This window comes from Schistocerca serialis, chromosome 3 (genome assembly GCF_023864345.2).
Source record: "Schistocerca serialis cubense isolate TAMUIC-IGC-003099 chromosome 3, iqSchSeri2.2, whole genome shotgun sequence".
Classification (NCBI taxonomy): Eukaryota; Metazoa; Arthropoda; class Insecta; order Orthoptera; family Acrididae; genus Schistocerca; species Schistocerca serialis.
The window spans coordinates 801,629,820-801,656,117 of NC_064640.1; the positions used below are offsets into that span (position 1 = coordinate 801,629,820).

General features: G+C 41.6%; 1 protein-coding gene across 1 annotated transcript in view; it reads right to left on the reverse strand.

Annotated features, from left to right (window-relative positions):
- The window catches only part of LOC126470647 (protein obstructor-E-like), an 89,250-nt gene extending 83,428 nt beyond the window's left edge, over window positions 1-5,822 (reverse strand). Inside the window, exon 1 of the mRNA XM_050098629.1 lies at window positions 5,708-5,822. Coding sequence (XP_049954586.1) covers window positions 5,708-5,756 — 49 coding nt within the window. The 5' untranslated portion in view covers window positions 5,757-5,822. The remainder of the gene's footprint in view (window positions 1-5,707) is intronic.
- Between the last annotated feature and the right edge of the window lie 20,476 nt (window positions 5,823-26,298).

Below are 26,298 nucleotides of genomic sequence, written 5' to 3' on the forward strand. Positions count from 1 at the left end.
TAGAACCATTCGAATATTCAGCTGGAGTTATTTGGAAAAGCCTAGAAAAAATTAAAGCTTTGGCATAGGAACCAGAGTTTGTACCAAGAATCATCTCAACTGTCCCTTTGTCTCGAATTCATCATATTATTGTCAAGAATGTCTGCGAAAGTTCATTAGAAAGAAAGATAGTGTCGGGTTTGTCCAAAGAGAGCGTGATAGGACAGTTAATGTTCCCCTTATTCGTATACGACTTATCAGAGAAAATAAGGGACATTTTCAGAATATTCTCTGCTTGTATTATTCCTCCACGATTGTTAAATAAGTATCGTCAGAGTAGTCTAGACAAAATTACAACTTGGAGTACTGAATAATAAATGTGCATAAATACGGATGAAATATCTTCTAATATTCAATTTCTTTACTGACAAGGGTTTTTACTGGCAAATCGAAGAATAACAGAGATATGAAGTGAAATGAGCAAGAAGAACTTTTGCAGTAGGGGTGGACGGACTTCGATCAATTGGTAGAGTTCTGACAATTGCTGCGAATCACGCACACGTACATTTGATGGGATCTGTTCTTCAGCGCTGTTCAAATATTTGTAATTCTCATCAGGCCGACTTGAAGGAGAACGTAGAAAGCGTTTAGAGGTATGCTGATAAAACCAGTTTAGTCAGTACGAGAGTTTTCAGGAGATGCGGCCGTACGTGGAATACGCTAAAGAACAGCGACAGTTTGTTGCCTCAGGCTATACTATTTACTTAGCCCTCTTTTCAGTGACTGAAAAGAGGATTTAATAAATATTACATACTGACTGACTAGATGTCGCCTTCATTCAACAAATTTATGGTTATAGTGATGTTCTTCTCGCACATCGCTATTGCATAAATTTATGGAACGATTACTCAGAAAATCTGCAAAAGAGTTCTGCTTTGTCTACCATATATATCGCGTAACGAGCGTGAATACAAGGTAATAGATGTTTGGGGTGCGTATTAGAGCATGAGGTCAGTTTTACCTCTTTCTATTCGCAAAATGGGAGAGGAAAGTAATGAGTAACAGGGAACAGGGACATACAAAAAAACCAAGAATTTTTCCATTTCCTTCAAATGGAAAAATACCTGATGAATGAAGGCAGAGTGATCAGAGTACGCTACAGGGCTTGTGAGACATGGGTAACAGAGCTACAATGAGAAATGTGTGAACTAAAACGACAGAAAAGCGATCTTGTTCAAATAAATTTATTTTTCATGAGAACGGTCGCGCTAATAGCAGAAAAAGGGTGAACAGTTCACTAAAAACCTAGAGGCAGAAGAAAGCTGATATGTATCTTAAACTTGAACAAATAGACTGCCACTCATTGACACCGATGCGAACTTAACTTTGAATGCCTCAGTGATAACTTCATTGAATTGTGCCTTTTCGCTTCTATAGAGAGCAGGATTTCCTATGTTTGTGAAACTAACGTCTACAAATGGTATTCAAGGTATATATTTGGAAATATTATTTTTTATAGTGCTTCGTTACAATTCTGGAATGTGCACGTTCATCACCGACTTACAGTCGAGTCTAAGGCATTTCTTCAGACTTCTCTTCTATCCCACTCGATATGACACAATAATCGAACCTTCCCAATTTTGTATTATCGTCTGAATTTATGCATCTGAATTTATCGTCTGAATGCCTGTGTGACAGAACTAAAATAGTTAAACTAGACTTGAACTTCTACCTCGATGGTTTCCAATTTCAGAAGAGTGCTTTGCGCGCATGAGAGCGTGAGTCTGGCAGAGAAAGACAGAAGTGTTGCTGAATCGTGTTAAATCCCATCTACGATGTATTAACGCCAGTATCTCGCGTGATTGTCTAGAATGATACTGGATTCGCATTGAGAAGGAGCGCGGTTCAGCTGTCCAGTGGGCGACGTTACTTCGTGTAGTCTTCATAACTTACAGGGACTATTGGGATGACCCCCAAGCAACTGTCACTCCGCTATTCCAGCCTAAGTGAGCTACTGGCTCTTACTCAAATGATTCCAAAGCCAGTGAGACGTTAAATTCTAACCTTCGATCTCCTTGTTTCACGATGACTTGCAGATTCCTACTACCTACGGAACCCCTCTTCCTCCCCCATCCTACTCTCCCACTTCCCACACACGCTCCATCCACCCAAAAAAATTACTTAATAAATGTGATGCTTCTAAGGATGAACGTATTTTTAACACGCATTTCTGGGAGAAAAATAGAACTATGTTTGCAAGTACAAAAAACGGGAAGATTAGAGCTAGAAATATTGTCTATGTTGCTGTCTTTAGAGACGGTGTAGTAGTTCAGAAAAGAAATGGTCATAAGCTCTTTAAGGTATCCTCCGGCTTTCGGTTGAAGATATTTGGGGAATTCACAGACTCCCTACATCAGGATCGACGGGTGGGGATTTGTACCCTGCGAATACGACTCCAGTGTCGTAATTACTGCACCACGCCCTCAGTTCAGATACTATATGGGTTTCTTTCTATCGCGCATGCGTCCCTTCGTAGTCTCTAACCTTGTTTTTCTCGCTGTTGGAAGGCGTGGCTGCACAAGTAAAACCAAAGGTCTGCTGCATTTCGCACATGTAGAAAATAAGGTGTGGTATGGTTAGCTTACAAGGGTTTTCCCGTTTTACGTGCACATGTTGCTAAAGATGGTGAAGCAAATCTCCACCTCTTTTAAGAAAAAACGAAATATTTTAGGAGGCAACATCCACGCTACGGATGACGCAGTCGTCTTCGACTTTTTATCTTGCGTGTAGCAGGTCATTTCACAATTTTCTGTATTTAATTTAATCATACTATTGATCAGAATATCCGTCGCATTATGACGCAAAACTTGGTCCATGTACCGATCGTCAATTAAGGTCAGCATTGCGTTACGTAGACGGGATATCTCCATCTCGAAGTTTTAGATACGAACCTGTTGCATGGAAATGTAAGATTATGGTTCAAATGGCTCTGAGCACTATGAGACTTAACATCTCAGGTCATCAGTCTCCTATAACTTAGAACTACTTAAACCTAACTAACCTAAGGACATCACACACATCAATGTCCGAGGCAGGATTCGAACCTACAACCGTAGCGGTCTCGCGGTTCCAGACTGTAGCGCCTAGAACCGCTCGGCCACCCCGGCCGGCGAAATGTAAGATTAAGATTAGCTTTTAGCCTCAGGTCAACAATATTAGCGGAACAATCAACATGACATTAAAGCATATACCTGATGCACCTTATAAGTGCTTGAGAAGCTCTGTTCATTGGCAAATTACTTTCATGACATAAGGAGTCATCAAAAAATGATACAGACAAGCACGTCTATGATAGCAGATACGAGGGCCTCAAAATATTCCATGGTATCGAGGTAAAGTTTTTACGTTGTGTATAAGAGCCAGATAATGACATAAAACATTGTCTTATATACTCGATGAAGTTTATATGGCACTCTTAGACTACTGGCTGTCTACGTCTTGAGAAATCTCCCGGTGCGACCCATTGGACTGGCGTAGTGCCAGAGTGCTAGCCTTGTACACTGGAACTGCTAGTCTGTGTACCTGGTTGTTAGCAGAACCTCTGATGTCCGGTCCAAATGACTGCTGGTTTGTTGTTTCTTTGAAAAGAACAGCCCTTATCAGACCACAGAAATAATTTCCATGTTCAATAGTGTTAATTCCCACGGTAAACTAGGACACGAAGTACCTTCGCTGAGTAAATGGATTCGAAATTTAACTAATTTAATCTCTCGTAAAACGGCAAGTCTTCAAATGCAGTGCACATGTTGGTAACTCATTGGTAATGCAACTCCTAAAGATGAAGCGATCGGTCGTGATGAGAGAGGATCGGCTTTGTATGGATAAATAAGAGCTGTTTTCAGTGAAACACCTCCGAATTTGCTAAATTACTGGTTTAAATACCCTGTAACTGCAACAAGGAGATTTTCATTGAGGACAAAAGCATTGCTAGTTCGAGATATTAAGTAATTCCTGAATGCTGGCCGGCCGGAGTGACCGAGCGGTTCTAGGCGCTACAGTCTGGAACAGCGCGACCGCTACGGTCGCAGGTTCGAATCCTGCCTCGGGCATGGATGTGTGTGATGTCCTTAGGTTAGTTAGGTTTAATTAGTTCTAAGTTCTAGGCGACTGATGACCTCAGAAGTTAAGTCGCATAGTACTCAGAGCCAGCCATCCTGAATGCTGGAGGATAAGGCTATCGTGCTTCATTAATTAAAGCTTGTTTTATACTGTCATAGCTGAGCAGAAATGTACTATGATTACAGTAATGTTTTGATGCAACAATATATGACAGGCAATAAATATTCACCTTCGTGAAATGTGTGATAGTTTACTTTATTTGTTATTAAATTGTGGCAAAAAAAGATGATTTGGTGGGAGAAAATGAAACTTTGTTCGATTATAGACGACGCAATGAAACCCCACAATCAAATTTCTCTGTATGTGGAACGGTGCGAAAACATTAATCAGACTTCCAATTTCGCGACGCAGTTGTGAATACAGTACAGCTTATCTGCAGTTTTAATACGTAAAACTCTTGCGAAATATGTCACTGCGTCGTTTTTAATTGCGTGGGACCACCATCAAAAAGGATCAACGAAGAATATTCAGGGAATTCAGAAATCGCCCTATCATATACCGACTGTTTCGTCAGGAGGTGAACATCGGGTGAAAAGTCAGAGACATGTGAATGTAAGCTTTCACGGAGTTAATGCTGATGAAATCCTCTCGGGCTTCCATCCGGGAGGCTGCGTTCAAATTCCGCGACATTTCGATGAGTATCTTTCTCATCTTCTGGCGACGCTCGAGAAACTTTGACCAAAAGTTACAGACGTTCAAAATGGTTCAAATGGCTCTGAGCACTATGGGACTTAACTGCTAAGGTCTTCAGTCCCCTAGAACTTAGAACTAATTAAACCTAACTAACCTAAGGACATCACACATTTCCATGCCCGAGGCAGGATTCGAACCTGGGACCGTATCGGTCGCGCGGTTCCAGGCTGTAGCGCCTAGAACCGTTCGGCCACCCTGGCCGGCGTTACAGACGTTCTTTGGGGAAACTTTGTGAGAGAGCTGACGCGCTCCTTGCGAAATAATGATGTAAATTATTGGGAAGCTATCCGGGGTGTACCTGAAAGTTATTGCATTGCATTTCTAGTACTAACGTAGGCAAGTAATCGCATCATACGCAGTATACATTTCCAGTTACAGGCATTCCACAGCTACCATGGGAATTTTTAGAACAACTCTGTAACATGCTCTAGAATGTCACGCATTGTGGAGCTCTTCTTCCAACATTTCCAGCCTCTGTAGATTTCTGCACGGTGTGTAGATTGGAGAGAGGAACTAGAGTTTTCTGACGCAAGGTATCGACCAAAATTAGCAGGCTGCTATACACAAGAACTACCAATGCACAGTTCCTGTTAGATTTAAGAGTAAACGTCCAGCTTCTGGTGAAACTGATACTATGTTTCAGAACCTGAACATGTAATTTGTTAATACTGACTCAAAAGTAGATGCATACAGCGAATGTGCTGAATTCTATTTTTCTCTTTAGGGCGAGAGAGCTTTCGGCGTTACGCACTTTAGCGAGATGACTGGCGAAAGGTGAGGAGCCGCACTAACAACTTTCGCTTTTACTAAATGGAGAACCGGTAAGGGTCCTTACGGTCAGGAAGAGGATGCCTACCTGCAAGGAGCAGCGCTACTACGAAGAGCGAGCTGGCGGGGGACGTCATGCCGGCGTTGCACTAAGCACTACTGCGATGGCTGGCGTGCTGCCGCCGCCTTTTTCTGAAACATGCTACGCGCCCGCTCGCTCGTCATTGGCCGGGACGGCGCGCCGGCGCTGGCTATTGGTTAGCGCTCGAGAGGTTACTAAGTGGGCCACCGGGGAAGCGCCAGTGAAAAGTCCGTCCCTGGAGGGTTTCAGAAAACCGAGCTCCGGCCTACGTCCGCGATGCGTAAAATTCATCGGCGAAAAAGAAAGGGGGGGAAAAACAACGCCGGCTCTTACACAAGGTGACTCCCGTTGGCGCAACTGGCTGTTTGAATAAAGCAAACTCTTTTCCGCTTCAGGACAGCTTCCTGGCTGGGTGTGATGGTCTATCGAGGAGGGAACAGCACTGGCCTCTTCGTAACCCGGACGAAATCTGCTACCTGACGAAACACGTTGCATAACTTCTCTTACTTCCGAACTAACTAGATAGCTGCTTAACTAATACTGAATTGTAGTGAGCTCGGAAACGTGCTAATAGCGTCGTGGATCGAAAGTCAGCACCATGCATGATGGTTCGGAATAGTACCACTTGTGAGTACTTTGTTCGGGAGGTAACATTATTGGTTTGGTGCATGAGTTCCAAGCATTTTCCCGAAGTTTAATAAACACAACAAATACGCACAACAGAGACTATAGCCATCACTAATATATTCTCCTTCACTATTTACAAGTCTACTAATGCGGGGTAACTTTTCCATTCTGTGACTGTAATCACGTGGTTCTGACACGAAGAACTCATCGAGCCATTTTCGGAGCTCATTCCCATCAGGAAAGGAAGTTCCTCGAATGTTGATCGGTAGACAGCGGAAAAGGTGAAATCTGAGGGCGCAAGATCAGATGAATAAGCTAGGTGCGGAATGAATTCCCAATCCAACTCCTGTATAGCTTTTTTTGCCAGTCTAGCAGAATGCGGGCGATGTCGTGGAGAAGTAACACTTCACGCAATCTCCCTGGTCGTTGTTCTCGGACTGCGTCTGCAAGACGGGGATGTTTACACCTCGGGGACGCAATTTGTAGTACACTACACCGTCTCTGTTCCACCAGATGCATAACATTATCTTTTCTAGATGCGCACAGAGCTTCGTTTGAGCTCAACCATACCTTTTTTTTTCTTATGTTAGTATACGAGTAAAGACACTGTTTCTCACCATCAGTAACGATACAGCATAGGAATGATCGGTGTTGTTCACGAGCCAGTTGATAATTAGCAAGCAGAGATGCATATATGGCCATCCGCTGTGTTTTGTGATTTTGGCTTAGAGCATGTGGTAACCATACACCCGATTTTTTCGCCTTCCCCTCTGCATGAAAATGTTGCTCGATGGTGGAATTATCACAGTTCCATCACATTTGCCAGTTCTCGAGTACACTGACATGTCTCTTTGTCCATTAATGCGTTTATCCACAAAGATGACTCAGCCTCGTGATGCCAATTGAGGAGCTACTCGGCTGCCCGCTGTGGTCGAGCGGTTCTAGGTGCTTCAGTCCAATTCAGTCTGGAAACGCGCTGCTGCTACGGTCGAAGGTTCGAATCCTGCCTCGGGCATGGATGTGTGTGACGTCCTTAGGTTCGTTAGGTTTAAGTAGTTCTAAGTCTATGGGACTGATGACCTCAGATGTTAAGTCCCATAGTGGTTCAAATGGCTCTGAGCACTATGGGACTTAACATCTGTGGCCATCAGTCCGCTAGAACTTAGAACTACTTAAACCTAACTAACCTAAGGACATCACACACATCCATGCCCGAGGCAGTATTCGAACCTGCGACCGTAGCGGTCACGCGGTTCCAGACTGAAGCGCCTAGAACCGCACGGCCACACCGGCCGGCTAAGTCCCATAGTGCTTAGAGCCATTTGAACCATGTTTAGAGGAGCTACTTGACTGAACAGTAGCGGCTCAGGTCAAAGAAAACCATCATAACGACCGGGAGAACGGTGTGCTGACCACACGCCCCTCCTATCCACATCCTCAGCTCAGGATTACACGTCGGTCGGATGGTCCTGTTGGGCCACTTGTGACCTGAATACGGAGTGCTTTTATGTTCTTCATCACACCCCGAAGGTCTTCCTGAACTTGGAGAGTCACTAATGTTGAAACGATCCTACGTAAAACGAGAAACCCATCTTACTGTGCCCTGTCCAGTGCCATTATCCCCATACGAGGGACAAATGTTTCTCGCTGCCTCCACTGCTGTCACGCCTCTGCTGAACCCAGACAGAAGAATACGTTGGAAATTTTCCGATTTCTCCACTTGGCACGCCAATTTCTAGCGTTCACATCTCCACTCACTATCTCCCTACGATAAAATAACAATATGTAAACTCAAACAGCAACAGTGAACTGAAAATGAAAAATGTCAATCGATAAATAAGCCCATAGCAACCAAAATATCAACATGCAAAACGAAAACGCTTCGAACTGATGCACCAATCTAATATGTTTGATGACACTTCTACTTTCCTTATTAGGGCAATACCCGCGGTGACTCGCAGTATTCTGTTTCTCCGCAGTGCCAGTACACAGAGTCGAGCGAGAAGGTATTAACGTAATAAGAGCGTAATGCAGAAAGTACATGACTAGTAAATGCCACAGAATACATACTCGTAGAATTACGTACGGGGAATATTTTTTTCTCTGACGATACATTTACAATTCCGCTTATACGATGCTGCAGTATGAATATACCAACATCAGTCTCGTAAATACTGAAGAGTTAATCGTCAGAGCGAATAGTTGCTGAAGCGATAGGACAGCTACAGCTTAACTTCTCATCAGGGAATAGAATATTAGAGACGAAGCAGCAACTCGCCGGGAGAAAGATACGGACGAAAGTCAGCCGTAGCCGTATTCAAGAAACTATCCCAATATTTGTCTAAAGTAATTCAGGGGAACCACGGGAAACGTAAAACTGGATAGTTGCATAAGAATTCGAAGTGTCTACTTGACACTGAACATTTTTCGTTCATCTCATACGTTCACTCTAACACTATTGCAGGACACTTCACTGATTAGTCTTTCAGTAGTTATAACTACAAAGTTATTCTAAGCTTTAAAATATTGAAGCTTGATAATACAAATGTTGTCGACCATAGGGCAAGCTAAGCCGTTAGTTCAAATGGTTCAAATGGCTCTGAGCACTATGGGACGTAACTGCTGAGGTCATCAGTCCCCTAGAACTTAGAACTACTTAAACCTAACTAACCTAAGGACATCACACACATCAACCGAGGAAGGATTCGAACCTGCGACCGTAGCGATCGCGCAGTTCCAGACTGTAGTGCCTAGAACCGCTCGGCCACTCCAGCCGGCAAGCCGTTAGTGTTAGTTCTGCTTGCGTTAAGGACTGTTACATGCAGCCACAGTAGAACCTTCACATTCACCTCTGCAGGGTCTTATTGTATCATGTTAAACCTAGACCTCGAGCTTTGCTGTGTTCAGTGGCCTATGTTATCGCTACCACGTCATATGAGGTGAAACTGTAAAATGGTAACACCACTTATGGTACATTTATTGATATTAATGCAATCTGGTACCTGGTATTGTAAGCTTTGCAATTTTTTGTGAGTACTGCAAGATACTTTTTTTTAAATATATTCTCATCTGTTAGATAATTGTACGTGATATTACGTTGGAAGGTGCTGCAATAGATTAAAATAGAGCTCACCAGCGTGTTTTATAGATAATAACGCCGTGTCACCTCTAGTGTATTTGTGATTATACCTTGCAGCCTTTCCCCCTCCTTTTACATTTAAACATGGAGTTAGGTCGGAAATTTCTGTATAATGAGTCAATATGTAACACATATCGTAACCTAGACCATGACTCAGATAACAGACTTATACACTGCACCATAACCTAGACCTCGAGCTACCCAGCACATGTCAGCAGATCGTTGAAAACACGTTACTATACGAGCCTCTACACTCGTGTATAGTAAAGTCACACAACGTCGTTTTCATACTTTTAATTTTTATGTATCAGACTTTATTAATGCAACGATAATAGTTTACCACTTTATGTATCTGGTAACAACGACCACAGCAGTGATATAAGATAGAGTAAAATAGTTTTGTAATAACTATTTTTCGTATACATTTGGAAAATCAGGTATATAAACCCTTTAATTTTGTGGATTTTTATATATAAAAAAATATATCAAATTCTTTACATTCTATTTCGAAGCTATAATAGTATGTTGCGAAAGACTGCTGCCACCTGGTGGCGCCTCAAAACACAATGTATTCTGATGATTGCCTCATTAGTTTCCTATCAGATGTCAACAAGGGCACAACATGAAAGGACTTTATATATTTCTTATGTATTTTATTTGTGACTACTGTACACTTTTCGCACAGCTATTCTTTTATTGTATGACGAGAGACTATACTATGGAATGTCGTCTCTATAAAGTATGTTTACTTTGAATTTGCATTCATTTTATGTTGGTTTGATGTTACAATTTTCCAGAAGTGTTACTTTATGTACGTTACGGCTGTGTTCACTTAGTGTGAGCAATCGACGAAATGGATTGGCCCAGTAAAATATTTTTCTATGCAAATGATCTGAAGATGGAGATTTAATTTCGCTAAAGCTAGTAGTCATTATGTATTTTTATGCGATCTGGGCTTATAATCTTCTGTAATAAATTAAACAAACGTGCTTTGAAGGCTGTTGTATAACACTACAGATATTATGTTACCTACCTCACTATAACATACGCCATGTTTCATTTTAAAGTCGCAGGAAAATTACAGAAGTTCCAAGCTAAAAATTCCTACGTAATTCTAGCACTGCCTTTTCTTAGGACAATATTCAAGTTGTTGATGTTTCCATCCCCTTAGAAATACTCTCGTCCTGGACTGACTTGCCCTTCAATGCAGAGTTCATGACTTGCATTTTTTTATTTTTTTGTTATTTCTTGGTTAGATAGAAATCATCGGCTCTTGAAGCGCTTCACTGGAATGCAGGCTATCAAACATTACAGTCAGACAACATAAACTTAAAAATACATAAAAATAAACTTTCAAGCTCGCTCCTTTTACCAAAAATCGTAACAGCTGGTAGTACCCCTGATGGCTATAGTTTTTAGAATGGAGATTTAAAGCTCAGGGTTCATCGGTATGCAAATAATCAAGTACCAAGATAATTTCGTGGTTCCTGTAGCTGGAGCGTTTTTCAATGTGACTGTGGTTGTCCGACAGTTATCAAATCATGTATGCAGATTGGTTGCAACATGTATGGGTTCATAAATTTCGCAGACTGTTTGGGTTTTCGTAATTTTTGATCTGTAGGGTCAAAATCATGCCCACAGCACACCAAGGCTGGAAGAAGTGATGCGGTGTATAAGGAATTGCATTACGTTTGAAGAGATCCTCGTCCAGCCATCCAGAGGTAGGTTGTCTGTGAATTCTCTAAAACTATTCAAGACAATGCTGGGAAGACTTCTTTAAAAGACCGCCGTCAATTTTCTGCTCCGTCCTTGTCCAAACAGAGTTTGAAGTACATCTTTAATGAGTTACCTTTGATGGGGCCATAAATCTCAATTTTCCTTCTTCTTACAATCATGTATAGTAACCTGCAGACTACTTTTATTTATCGGCGAAATCAACGTTCATACTCGGCAATCAGTTGTGCGATGCTACATACCATTATTTCTCGTTTGTTCGTGTATCAGAGGAGTAAAAAATTTCCATTTTTTTAAAACCAACTGTGTGCATCTCTAATGTCTCATTTGGTTCTTATGTTAACAATTTTTCATTGCGTCCATAGCGACATGGTTTTAAGCTCTAAACTTCGTTCCTTTTTGATTACATTTATAATTACAATACATTAAACGAGTATTGAAGTTTACAGATTACTGTACTCAATGTCTAACAAACCACTGATTATTTGTCATACATCATAAATTATTTGTTGTGAGTATAGAATTATTTGTTCAATGTTAGTTATTTAGAATTTTGTCTTTTGTGCAGTTTGCTGACTGCAATGCTTTTATACCAAAAAATTAACAGGGCGAGGTGACAATTTCTCGGGCAGACTACACAGACGGCACTGAAATCAATGAACTTGTATTTTTCTTGTATTTGTATATGTTGCGTAATAACGTAGGTTAATCCAGGTGTTAGCTCGATGTGCTCAATATTTTTGTTTAGATGATGTTTTGAAGTGGTCATGTTTATACATTGTTACAATGCGTAAAATATAGGACCACGCTATCATAAATTTCTTTCGTTTTGGTCAGTTTATTTCCAGCAAATCCACACAAAGTTGTGAAGGTCTATAAGTATGTCGTATCATTTTCAGTAGGTAAGAAACACACCGCTGAATTCAAATATGTCGACCTTCTCTTGAAAATGACACATGTAAAAGACGCCCTGGAAAAAATGCCCAATATTATACTGAGCGATCAACTGTTATAGTAATGCGAAATAGCTAACATCATCAGCATATCATATGAGAGAGTGCGGCACATTTTATATGATGGATTAACTATAATAGTTTAATGTAACCAAAAGCGAATATGGGATAATGAATATATGAAAAGGGATTCTCCTTACTGATCATCCTGAAAAATGAAATTACCAATATTAAATACTGCCCATATCTTGCAAACCATATTTTGAAATGGAAATATTCCGTTTCAACGATAGAATGTACTCACTTGAAAGACGTATAACAAGGTATACTGAACTAAAAGGAGAATAAACAAAAAATAATTTTACATAAGAACCACAGTGTCGAGAATGTATTACCTCGCCTTGGTATTGTTAACGGTTGAGTACCAACCTTACAAGATATCGTAGCGGGGATTAGAGACGGGTAAAAGATTAGTTGAATACGAATGCACGGGGAACTCGTCCTTGTCTTTGTTGAAGAAATTCATTTATGGACAGCCTACATCAATATGGCAGGACATAAATATGAACCGTGATCGTACCCAACACGAGTTGAGTGCTTCAACCGTTGCGCCAACTTTTCCCGTGAAATGAGATACAAGCAACTCATACTCTTCGTGTAGTATTTACAAAACCTCTAAATAGACTTTCCGTTAGTGACAAGTTGTTTGACTTTCAATGTGTATCTCCTGCTTTGTTTGAAATGACTTCACAAATCTGAAGTGCACTACCTGATGCTCACGTTGAATTGTAGCCCTGTGTGCTGACGGTTCGGCTTACCGTATAAATGCACGGAGGGAAAAATCGCAACAACAAGAAGGATTTGTGCGACATAAACGGAAGTTGATAGGCGCGTTTCGGCATCTAAAAGATGTCTATTCAAATTCCGCGCCAATAGCATAAGACTGGCAGTAGTAGCGCCACTATAAGAATGCAAATTAGGTCCGCTTTAAATACACGCTGTAACGGTCGCCAGCGCTAGTTACCTTTGAGATTGGACGTGGTGAATTGATGTTAGTCAAGAATGGCTTTAAGGCGACAAAGACGCCTTTATTAACACCTCACTGAGTTTGAACGAGGTCGTGCATTAGGGCTACGAGAAACTGGATGTTCCTTCAGCGATATTGCAGAAAGACTTAGGAGGAATGTAGCTACTGTACATGATGGCTGGCAGTGGTGGTCACAGGAATGTACGGTCGCAACTATCGAGCGGCAAGACCATTGTGTTCAGCGTGTAGTTCTGGCGCATCGTACTGCATCTGCAGCAGTGATCTGAGCAGCTGTTGACACTACAGTAATAGAACGAACTGTTACAAATCGGTTTCTTAAAAGACAATTCCGAGCCAGACGCCTTGTAGCATGCATTCCACTGACCCCAAACCACCGCCATTTGCGACTTCAGTAGTGTCAAGCGAGCGCTCATTGGAGGGCAGGGTGAAGGTCTGTGTTTTCTGCTGAGCGCTGGTTCTGCCTCGGTATCAGTGATGGCCGTGTGTCGGTTAGAAGGAGGCCAGTTAAGGACCTGCAACCAACCTGTCTGCGTGCTAGACACACTGAACGTACACCTCGAGTTATGGTCTGAGGCGCAATTTAGTACGACAGCAGGAGCACTCCTGTGTTTATCCCACACCCCTGGCTGCATCAGTCTGGTGATTTGTCCTGTTCTGTTTCCATTCATGAGCAGCATTTCAGGGGGTGTTTTCCAACGGGACAACTCTTGCCCACATACCACTGTTGTAAGCCAACATGCTCTACGGAGTGTCGACATGTTGCCTTGGCCTCCTCGATCACAAATTCTGTCTCCAATCGAGCACATATGGTACATCATCGGACGACATCTCCAGTGTCATCTACAACCAGCATTAACCGTCCCTGTATTGACCGACCAAGTGCAAGAGGTATGGTACACCATCCCACAAACTGACATCCGGGACCTGCACGACACAATGCATACACGTTTGCATTCTTGCATTAAATATTCTGGCGGTTACACTGGTTATTAATGTGACAGCATTTCACATTTGCAATGGCTTAATCGTGCTTACATTAACCTACGACCAAGCAATGGTAATCACGTACGTTACCTACTTTACATTATTTATATTTTGATGTTGCGATTTTATTTCCTCACTGTACTTCCTTTGGGTCGGTTAGAAGTAGAGGCTCTAAGAACAAATTTACAAGCAGAGTTCGGTTGTTGGAGCAGTTTTGTAACAAAAACAGCTGGTCAATCTTTCCAGAAAAGTCCATAAATCTCCATGTTTCCTTATAAGCAGTTGTTTAAACGACACTTCAGTCATGAAAGTGGGTAAAAATGCGTGTCCAATTTAATGAAGTTTGGCATACGTCATGCACGACTATTTTTTGATTATGAAACGTCCCTTCGGAAAAATTTATGAATGATTGTGCTGATAAACCTCTTATATTATTTGATTTTCAAACAGCTGAGCAGAACAGAACGTACTCAGACATTTCGCTCTTTACCTATTCTGATCAACACTAAACTGACACACAATATTTTTAGCGCAACGCAATCTGACTTTCAATAATCTCTACAAAAGAATGGCCCTGACTAACAATAACCTATACCTTTCATGAATCACTTACCTCACAAAAATCTTCGTTACTCGAACTACTGCAATACAGCGAGTGCCAATACTGCCAGCTAAATAAAAGATTCTAACTACTGAAGGCACTAACCACTGATAGGCATAGTTAGCAAATGAAAGATTTTGATAGAGAACAAACAATGTATTTACCTTAATAGTGTTCAAAAGTTCATGATATCCAGTCTTACAAATTTACTCTTTCTGGCGGACACACGTCCAGATCCTCCGCTCTTAAAATTCTGCCATCTCTCTCCCCACATCCACCACTGCTGGCGGCTCACCTCCAACTGCGCAACGCTACGCGCTGTTCACATCTAACTGCCCAACACTACAATAGCAAATATTGCAACAATGCCGACCAGCCTCAGACTGCACACAGCACAGTCAGTGATTTTCATACAGAGCGCTACGTGGCGTTACCAACATAAAAACCTAAACAGCCTACTTACAACATGATAATCGATTTTATGTTTACAGATGTATTTCTTCTAACAATAAGCACACGTTTCTGTAAACACATGCTACGTTACTCGAAATGACGATATACCTTGAGTGAGAGGTGTAGTACATGAAATAATGTAGAAGTCATTAAGCTCACGCAACTCCCTGATATTCCAAGAAGAAAGAATTTGTTGTTATTTGTGTCGCTCACTCCAGCCTAGTTGGAGCTCTCTCCCTCGTGGTTCGCTGGACAATGGCGCTGGGAGAAGTGCACTGACCCAGTTGAGGCGCGCGGCTGGAAGGAGAGCGAATGTATCTTTCCGCTTAACGAGACTTTCAACATTAGCCTTAGCAAGCATTGAACTGGTTTACCGTCAGTGTGTCAGCTGTGTCTCACAACCGCAGAATGACGCTCAAACAATGCTGCGAAAGTCTATACTATTCACTAAGAAATGGCAACACTATTTCTTAGTACTTTTCACCTTGCCGACAGGAAAATCTGCCCCGTCGGCATAGAGGTCATTAAGAGTCGGATTACTAGCTCATACTGAACAAGGCTAGGAGTAGGGAACGCTCGTGACCTTGTTCGAGAATAGAATTACGTAAGCATAGATCTGTTTTTAATGGCTCCTCCGCTAGATGTTTTATACCAAAATGAAACTAGCTGTCTTCCCGTCATTGTAAAAAAGAGTTTGCTGTCTTTAACACCGTGAATGAAATTCCCCACTAACAAGCGAAACTCCCCATTGCAATCCCCTCACATTTAGTGTTAAGATGGGCCAGTGGATATTCCGTCGAAAACTGAACACAGATCAAGCATGAAAACAGGAAAACAAAAGCAAAATCGAAACAGTGAACAGTCCAAGATCAAGATCTCCAACAACGAGCGAAATTATGATCTGTCTGTCCAGTCATTGACGTGTCTGTTCGCTGTATTCAAAGTTTGCAACAGCAAGGTGTAGGGAAGGGACCTCCAGACGTACGTACCTCCTATTTGTTCAACATGAGTACCACCTGTTATGGCTCTTGCGCTCTAAAAAAATGGCTCTGAGAACTACGGGACTCAACTGCTGTGGTCATCAGTCCCCTAGAACTTAGAACTACTTAAACCTAACTAACCTAAGGACATCACACACACCCACGCCCGAGCCAGGATTCGAACCTGCGACCGTAGCAGCAGCGCGGCTCCGGACTGGAGCGCCTAGAGCCGCACGGCCACCACGGCCGGCTCTTGCGTTCTACATCTACATCTACATCTACATCCATATTCCGCAAGCCACCTGACGGTGTGTGGCGGAGGGTACCTTGAGTACCTCTACCGGTTCTCCCTTCTATTCCAGTCCCGTATTGTTCGTGGAAAGGATTGTCGGTATGCTTCTGTGTGGGCTCTAATCTCTCTGATTTTATCCTCATGGTCTCTTCGCGAGATATACGTAGGACGGAGCAATATACTGCATGACTCTTCGGTGAAGGTATGTTCTCGATACTACAACAAAAGCCCGTACCGAGCTACTGAGCGTCTCTCCTGCAGATTCTTCCACTGGAGTTTATCTATCATCTCCGTAACGCTTTCGCGATTACTAAATGATCCTGTAACGAAGCGCGCTGCTCTCCGTTGGATCTTCTCTATCTCTTCTATCAACCCTATCTGGTACGGATCCCACACTGCTGAGCAGTATTCAAGCAGTGGGCGAACAAGCGTACTGTAACCTACTTCCTTTGTTTTCGTATTGCATTTCCTTAGGATTCTTCCAATGAATCTCAGTCTGGCATCTGCTTTACCGACGATCAACTTTATATGCTCATTCCATTTTAAATCACTCCTAATGCGTACTCCCAGATAATTTATGGAATTAACTGCTTCCAGTTGCTGACCTGCTATATTGTAGCTAAATGATAAGGGATCTTTCTTTCTATGTATTCGCAGCACATTACACTTGTCTACATTGAGATTCAATTGCCATTCCCTGCACTATGCGTCAATTCGCTGCAGATCCTCCTGCATTTCAGTACAATTTTCCAATGTTACAACCTCTCGACATACCACAGCATCATCCGCAAAAAGCCTCAGTGAACTTCCGATGTCATCCACAAGGTCATTTATGTATATTGTGAATAGCAACGGTCCTACGACACTCCCCTGCGGCACACCTGAAATCACTCTTACTTCGGAAGACTTCTCTCCATTGAGAATGACATGCTGCGTTCTGTTATCTAGGAACTCTTCAATCCAATCACACAATTGGGCTGATAGTCCATATGCTCTTAGTTTGTTCATTAAACGACTGTGGGGAACTGTATCGAACGCCTTGCGGAAGTCAAGAAACACGGCATCTACCTGTGAACCCGTGTCTATGGCCCTCTGAGTCTCGTGGACGAATAGCGCGAGCTGGGTTTCACACGACCGTCTTTTTCGAAACCCATGCTGATTCCTACAGAGTAGATTTTTAGTCTCCAGAAAAGTCATTATACTCGAACATAATACGTGTTCCAAAATTCGACAGCTGATCGACGTTAGAGATATAGGTCTATAGTTCTGCTCATCTGTTCGACGTCCCTTCTTGAAAACGGGGATGACCTGCGCCCTTTTCCAATCCTTTGGAACGCTACGCTCTTCTAGAGACCTACAGTACACCGCTGCAAGAAGGGGGGCAAGCTCCTTCGCGTACTCTGTGTAAAATCGAACTGGTATCCCATCAGGTCCAGCGGCCTTTCCTCTTTTGAGCGATTTTAATTGTATCTCTATCCCTCTGTCGTCTATTTCGATACCTACCATTTTGTCATCTGTTCGATAATCTAGAGAAGGAACTACAGTGCAGTCTTCCTCTGTGAAACAGCTTTGGAAAAAGACATTTAGTATTTCGGCCTTTAGTCTGTCATCCTCTGTTTCAGTACCATTTTGGTCACAGAGTGTCTGGACATTTTGTTTTGATCCACCTACCGCTTTGACATAAGACCAAAATTTCTTAGGATTTTCTGCCAAGTCAATACTTCCGTTCTGGAAGTTCTGACTCTTGATTTCCTTTGTTGTAACATAGTTCACGACCGTTTATTTATTGTTTTCATTTCTATGTGAGGTGTATGCTGCATCTAGCCTGCTCTCACTGTTCATCACATTTACTTGCGACAGTAATATATTCTTATCGCATGACTCATATTCTGTAACCTGTGCTCAGTATGACTACTGCGAAGACTACAAAAGCAGAACAGACACATCAATGACCGGACGAACGCTCATAACTTTGCGAAAATAAAAAAAAAGTGGCGCTCGGAAGGTTTGAACACGGCTCTCCCGCATTGGTGTCCATAGAACCATGACGCCAAGATCCGTTGTCTCCGATCGATGTTGCACAACTTGGGCTTGTACCGTTCACTGTTTAGATTTTGCGTCTTTTTTTCACAGATCAGTACACCTTCTTCCTTGTTTTCATGCTTGATCTGTGTTCAGTTTTTTGACAGACTATCCACTGGGCCATTTTATCACTAAATCTGAGGGGGGTGCTTAAGCTACTTACAGTTGGTCGTCGGTGTCAGTAAAACATCTCTATCTTCGGTTTTATTTTTGTCGAATACTGACATTTTTTCAAGTACTACAATGGTCAGATTACCACACACAAATTTCCGTATTAAGTGAACAAAGTTTTTTGTATATTTTTATGGTACACAAGGATATTATTTCCTACTTCTAACTTAGGCCCCATAGCTGGAGAGGAGGTTGCTAAAAACGATATTGCGGTTGAGTTTGGCCAGGATGTTGACAGTTCTAATGTTGAGTGTGGAGGAAATTTTCGCGGCTAGTATTTCTACCAGTTAGTGGAAAAGAGGAAGTCTCGAACACTTCATAATAACCAGAACACGCCAAAGTCCTGAGTTAAATCCTATGCCTCTACTCAGTACGTTACTGCGTAAAAGCGTGTGATATTATTTCATATAATCCACAAAATTTCTAGAGTTCAGCCGTAACCACACTTTGTGATTCACTAATATTTCAACTGTATATTGTTCAGCCATCTCCGGAGCGAGCTTAAGGTGTTATATGTTCATGTTCACAATTATTTGTGCATTAAATTAACTACAATCCTATTTCAATTTTTACCAAATTAATAAATGAAGAAAATACACTAGAAAAAACCAGTCGAAGTATTAGTTCCGTAGCAATCACGACATCAAAATAGTAAGAAATAGACAGACTACTTTCATCTGAAAATTAAAGAAACGGTTCGCCCACAGCTTAAAATATCTGTTACTAATGTGCATTCTACTTTATTTAGTGGGCGCTAGGCTGCTATCCGCTAAACCTGTAGTCAGTATACAAAGACGAAACATTTTTATTTTTAACCCGAAGTAAGGCATCGTGTTCAACAGCTTGGACTCACATGTTCAAAAAACCGTGCAATTGTCAATAATTGTTTTAGCATGTGTGTGTGATACAGGTAATACAACAAATAATTCTGCACTTCAGATTACTAAATTTCTTCTCAGACCAAGCATTCTGTGCGTTGGCCATTAAATTTCTACTCTCGAATGTTTGGTAGAAGTGACATGAGTTATCCCGCTTGTAAAGAACTACTGCCTATAGGCGCAGATTCATATTTAGTGGTAGATGCAGAATATATAAAATATTTGATTGACTAGATTTCACCTACAGGCATTTCTTGCAATGTGTCTTAAGGTGTCCGACTGTGCAAATCACAACATTTTTTGAGGAAGCTTTTGATATACACTGAGTAAATGGTTCACTATATATTTGATTGATAGGAAGCAAAAGTCGATTTAAACAGGTCATGCAGCTCTCATGGCGAACGTTCTTCTATGTGTGGACAAATTGATAGTGGTGTTCCACAGGGTTCAATTCTATGACCACTATTGTTCTTGCTAAATATAAACTGATAAAGCAGAAATATTGCTCATTCCTGGCAATAATACCTGTTACTAATGTGCATGCTACTTTATTTAGTGGGCGCTAGGCTGCTATCCGCTAAACCTGTAGTCGGTATACAAAGACGAAACATTTTTATTTTTAATCCGAAGTAAGGCATCATGTTCAACAGCTTAGACTCATGTTCAAAAAACCGTGCAAGTGTCAATAAGAAGTGGCAGTAAATGATACATTTAAAAATATGATTCACTGGTTTTCGGTAAATGGTGTATCACTTAACTTAGAAAACACAAATTCATTCAATTTTGTACAAGACAAAATATGTCAGCATCAATAACCATACAGCATGGATGAAAGACACAATGTAAAACTGATTATTCGGAATTCCTTACTGTGTATAGTGATCAGAGATCTTGAAGTAGAGCTCATATTACAAAAATCCTCAAACGCTTGATTTCAGACATATTTTCCCTATATGTAATTGCTGTCTTGAATGATTAAAGCACTAGGAAATAAGTTTACTGTAGAGACTTCTATTCATTGATGTCTTATGGCATATTTTTTGTGTAATTCGAAATATAGACACAAATTATTCATTGCACAGAAACGTGCTCCAACCTCAGGCAGGCAAGGGTTCAAAAATTAGCTCTACTAATAGGAATCTCACAATACAATTACTCTCTTATAAAGTTTGTTGTGTTGTGAAAATTACAATGGCGCTCATAAATATAAGACTACGTACAAAAATAGCTCCCACTATCTACAACTAGTACTTACTCTTGTATAGAAGGGAACAAAGAATGAACCCATAAAAATTCGAGTTAAAGGTGCTGGCAGGCAATGAAACTCTTAAAAATAATTTGAATTTTTTCTACTTGATACCTCCTTCTACTCCATATACATATTTCTGGATAAATATTACGTAAATGTTATTAGACTACAATTATGAAATTTTTATGTAAATAAAAATTTAAAAGAAATACGATAAGGTAGAGGTCCATTATGTAGCCATTGTCTCACAAAGGAAAATCTTATTTGTAAACCGACTGACACATTCCACATAACAGCGAGTTTTCACGAATATGATCCACAGCACATGCAAATAATTAAGTTAACTATTAGCTAAAACCAATTCCAACGCAAGAGGCAACGTTTGCTTTGAAATTTTCAGCTTCCTATTTCCTTCCCATTCTATAGGCAGATATATACTTCCGTGCTGGAGCATACGTCCGGGCTGAATGGAAGCTTCAAGGACACAACTCCGAGCACCGCTCTCCGTCTCGCCGCGTCGGCTCAGAAAGCGCGACCGAGAAAGGAGCCCCAGGGATTTAAGCTGCGTCCCAGATACCACCGGTCGTTGTCCAGAAACACGAGTCGACTTACCGGAAAGTAACAATACAAGTGATGGAAACGCAATCTCTCCCTATAGTGTCCGTTATAGAAAACAATGAGACATTTACGTTGAGGAAAATATGCCTTCAGACTCCAGGGAATAACTGGTAATGTGTCGCAGAAGCCAAAATGAGTAATTTAGAAGTAGATATCCTTGGAGTACTGAAGCAACTTAAATCACTCAATAAAAAAGTCTTCCGGTCCAGCCGGCCGATGTGGCCGAGCGGCTCCAGGCATTTCAGTCTGGAGCCGCGCGACCGCTACGGTCGCAGGTTCGAATCCTACCTCGGGCATGGATGTGTGTGATGTCGTTAGGTTAGTTAGGTTTAAGTAGCTCTAAGTTCTAAGGGACTGATGACCTCAGAAGTTAAGTCCCATAGTGCTCAGAGCCATTTGAAGCGTTTGAATCTTCCGGTCCTGATTGTATATTAGTTAGGTTCCTTTCAGAGTACCTGATGCCATAGCTCTATACTTAAGAATCAAATACAACCGCCCACTAGATGGAAGATCCGTACCCAAAGGCGGGAAAGTTCTGCAGGTCGCACCAAAAATCAAGCAAAGCAATAGGAGTTCTTTCTCGGGCCTGTGTCCCTCTCCAACGCGGGGTCAGTTTGTTATGACGGATTTGGCAGTGTTAATCTCAGAGGGTGGCCGGATGCCCTTTCTGCTGGCACCCCGAACCCCCCCGGGACGGAAGTAGTGTACCCCGGCTGTCTGCGTCTAGTGTACGTCAGGAAATAGTGCGAACGTTTTCAAATGTCTGTGAGTCGTGTAACTGAGGCGGAACTTGGGGACCAGCCCGGTATTCACCTAGCGGGATGTGGAAAACCACCTAAAAACCACATCCAGATTGGCTGGCATACCGGCCCTCGTCGTTAATCCGTTAGGCAGATTCGATCCGGGGCCGGCGCGCCTACCCGAGTCCAGGAAGCAGCGCATTAGCGTTCTAGAAAAGCAATAGGAGTAATCCACTAAATTACTGGCCCACATCATTAACGTCGATATGCAGCAGAATTTTGGAATATATATTGTGTTCGAACATTATGACTTACCTCGAAGAGAACGGTCTATTGACACATGGTCAATACGGATTTATAAAACACCGTAACATTCTTCTTGTGAAACACAAATAGCTCTTTGCTTACACAAAGTGTTGAGTGCTGCCGGCCGAAGTGGCCGTGCGGTTAAAGGCGCTGCAGTTTGGAACCGCAAGACCGCTACGGTCGCAGGTTCGAATCCTGCCTCGGGCATGGATGTTTGTGATGTCCTTATGTTAGTTAGGTTTAACTAGTTCTAAGTTCTAGGGGACTAATGACCTCAGCAGTTGAGTCCCATAGTGCTCAGAGCCATTTGAACCATTTGTTGAGTGCTATTGACAAGTGTTTTCAAATTGGTACCTTATTACACGGTACGTCACAAGCGGCTTGTAATAAAATTGTGTGATTATGGAATATTGTCTCAGTTATGCGACTGGATTCGTGATTTCCTGTCAGAGTAACTGTCGTAGTAACTGATGGAAATTCATCGAATAAAACAGAAGTGTTTTGGGGCGTTCCCCAAGGTAGTGTTATAGGCCCACTATCTATAGAGACGGTTTAGGAGACAGTCTCAGCAGCCGTCTTAGGTTGTTTTTCAGATGATGCTGTCGTTTATCGTCTAATAAACTCATCAGATGAAGAAAACAAATTGCAAAACGATTTAGAAAAGATATCTGTATGGTGCGAAAATTGGCAATTGACCCTATATAATGAAAAGTGTGAGGTCATCCACATGAGTGCTAAAAGGAATATGTTAAACGGTTTTGCGATAAATCAATCAAATCTAAAGACTGTAAATTCAACTAAATCCTTAGGAATTACTATTATGGCAACTTAAATTGGAACGAAAACATAACAATGTTGTGGGGAAGGCGAACCAAAGACTGCGTCTTATTGGTAGAACACTTAGAAGATGTAACAAATCTGCTTAAGAGACTGCCTACACTATGCTTGTCCGTCCTCTTTTGGTGTACTACTGCGCGGTGCGGGATCCTTAACAGATAGGATTAACAGCGTACATCGAGAAAGTTCAGAGAAGGGCAGTACATCTTGTATTACACTGGTCAACACTCATTTTCTTGCCAAGGATATTTGAGTGGCTTTAGGATGGGTTAGTGGTGCTGAGGACGAATATAGCAACCATTTATGCAGTTTGGCTCTAGTTTTTGAGATAATGCATGATTTATTCAAAAAATTTGAAAAAATTGCTAATACTGAACTCGAGCGCTACAAACTACAATGAAAAAAGAAAATAATCTTTATAAATAGCTTCTATGAAAACCTGATAGGCATTTGTCCACGTATAAAACATAATTGAAAAGTTTCTCTATAAGTATATCATTTTCCGTCCATGACGAACCGCTTCCTGCACGCTTTCCTTTTATAGGTCTCTTCAGAACAGTCACGTTGCAGATTCCAGCAATAATCTGCCATCATATGACTGTCCCATCTTCCTTTATATCTTTCCTCTATTCCTTTCATATCTTGATGGAACCGCTCTCCTTGTTCCTCACTGAAATCACCTAGATTACGAGGAAATCGATCCAAGTGGCTGTGAAGGAAGTGCAATTTTATGCTCATGTTAGCTCCTAAGTTTTGAAAGTTAGTGAGCATGTTTTTGACCAGTTCCTCGTAATTGGGAGCTTTATGATTGCCCAAAAAACATTTTACAACAGCGACAAAACTGTTCCAGGCCGATGCTTCAATGACAGTCATGACACTTGTAAAATTGGTATCGTTGATGAGCCTGCGAATTTGAGGACCATCAAATATTCCTGCCTTAAGTTTTTCACTACTGAGTCCAGGGAACGTATTGCAGATGTATGTGAAGCAATTACCATTTCTGTCTAAAGCTTTGGTGAATTGCTTCATTAGTCCTAACTTAATATGTAATGGTGGAAGAACAATCTTGTCCCTACTAACCAGAGGTTCATTAATGATGTTTGCTTCACCAACAGCCATATGTTCCCTTGGAGGCCATGTTTTCTGCTTCCAATGTTCGTGCTTTGCCCTACTATCCCACATGCAGATAAAACATGGGTGCTTTGTGTATCCACTTTGTTGTCCAAGCAAGAAGCTCACCGTTTTCAAATCAACACAAATCAACCACTGGTGCTGCATATACTGAATTTTCTGCAGAACCATCTTGATGTTAGCATATGCTTCACAAAGTTTTGTTGAGTGGGCAATTGGAATAGATGCGTAACGATTGCCATTGTGTAGGAGAACACATTTTAAACTTCTAGTGGAACTGTCTATGAAGAGACGCCAGTCCTCTGGTCTATATTCCGACAGCCCCAATTCAAGTAAAAGTCCACGTATATTGCTGCAGTACACTATAACCTCTTCTTGGTTGAAGTATGGAAGAAGGTTTTCTTCTCTCGTCCGGTAAACTGTTATTTTAACACTTGGATGAAGACAGTTCTTTTCCTTAAGCCTGGATGCTAAGAGTTCTGATGCTTGCTTGCCTAGTTCTCGTATCAAGTCACTGTGCTCCTTCTGGTCGAACTGCTGGGGTTGTGTCTCACGTCCTTCGTATTCCGAACCACTACTTGTACATTCCTCGCCGTGCACATCGTCATCTGATGATGTTAGCGTGGGTAATGTTGTGAAGGTTGGTACAGGAACATCGTTGCTGTACACCACCGGTCTTCTTGCTGACTCCAAATCGGGATATTCCCACTTTCGTTTTTTGAACCTATTAAAACCTTTCACATTAACAATGCAAAAAAAGCAATCATCTGTATGGTTCTTGTGCTCTCGCCATACCAATCCTGCAAACACCGGAGCACCAAAACCAATGATGACAAAACAACTCTCGGAAGAGACTCAAAAAAGGCCTTTATCAAGACCATCACTAGTGACAACTTCCTGCAATATTGAAGGCTTATCTGTAAATAAAGAAATTTTATTATCTGACATGTGCAAACGAAACAACTGTGATGTTTTAGTGTTACAAGAAACACACAGAGCACCAACTAGCCATAGACCAAAAATACAGGGCATGAAATTAGTTCTTGAGAGACCACACGAAAGGTACGGAAGTGCTATATTTGTGAAACCGAACTTAGACGTACGCTCCTGTGCTCTGACCTGCGAAGAAAACATAGAAATTTTAACTATTGGGCTACATTCATGTAGTGTAACATCCGTGTACAAACCACCCGGTGCGAGGTTCAAATTTACGGAGCCTGGAAATTTCCATTCAAAAAACATGAAAGTTGTACTAGGAGATTTTAACTGTCACGGTCTCGCATGGGGTTATAAAGAGACAAATGACGATGGCGAAATGCTGGAGACCTGGGCAGACCAGACTAAACTGAAATTGATACATGACCCAAAGTTGCCTGCATCATTTAACAGCGGAAGATGGAAACGAGGATATAATCCAGATAACATCTTTGTCTCCGAAAAGGTATCCCTGCAAACTGTAAAGCAAATCGAGGACCCAATTCCAAGATCGCAACACAGAGCAATAACTTGCTGCATTACTGCAGTAATCAAATCAGATGTAATGCCCTTCAAGAGACGCTTCAATTTCAAAAAAGCTCATTGGGAACTTTTCACAGAGGACCTTGATAAGGAGATCCTGGAAATTAAACCAGAGATACAAACATATGAAACTTTTATAGACCTTGTCAAGAAAATCTCTCGTCGGCGCATACCTAGAGGGTGCCGCACCCAGTATATCGCTGGACTCAATGGTAGCAGCAAGGAAGCTCTGAAAAAGTATGAAGAACTGTACAAT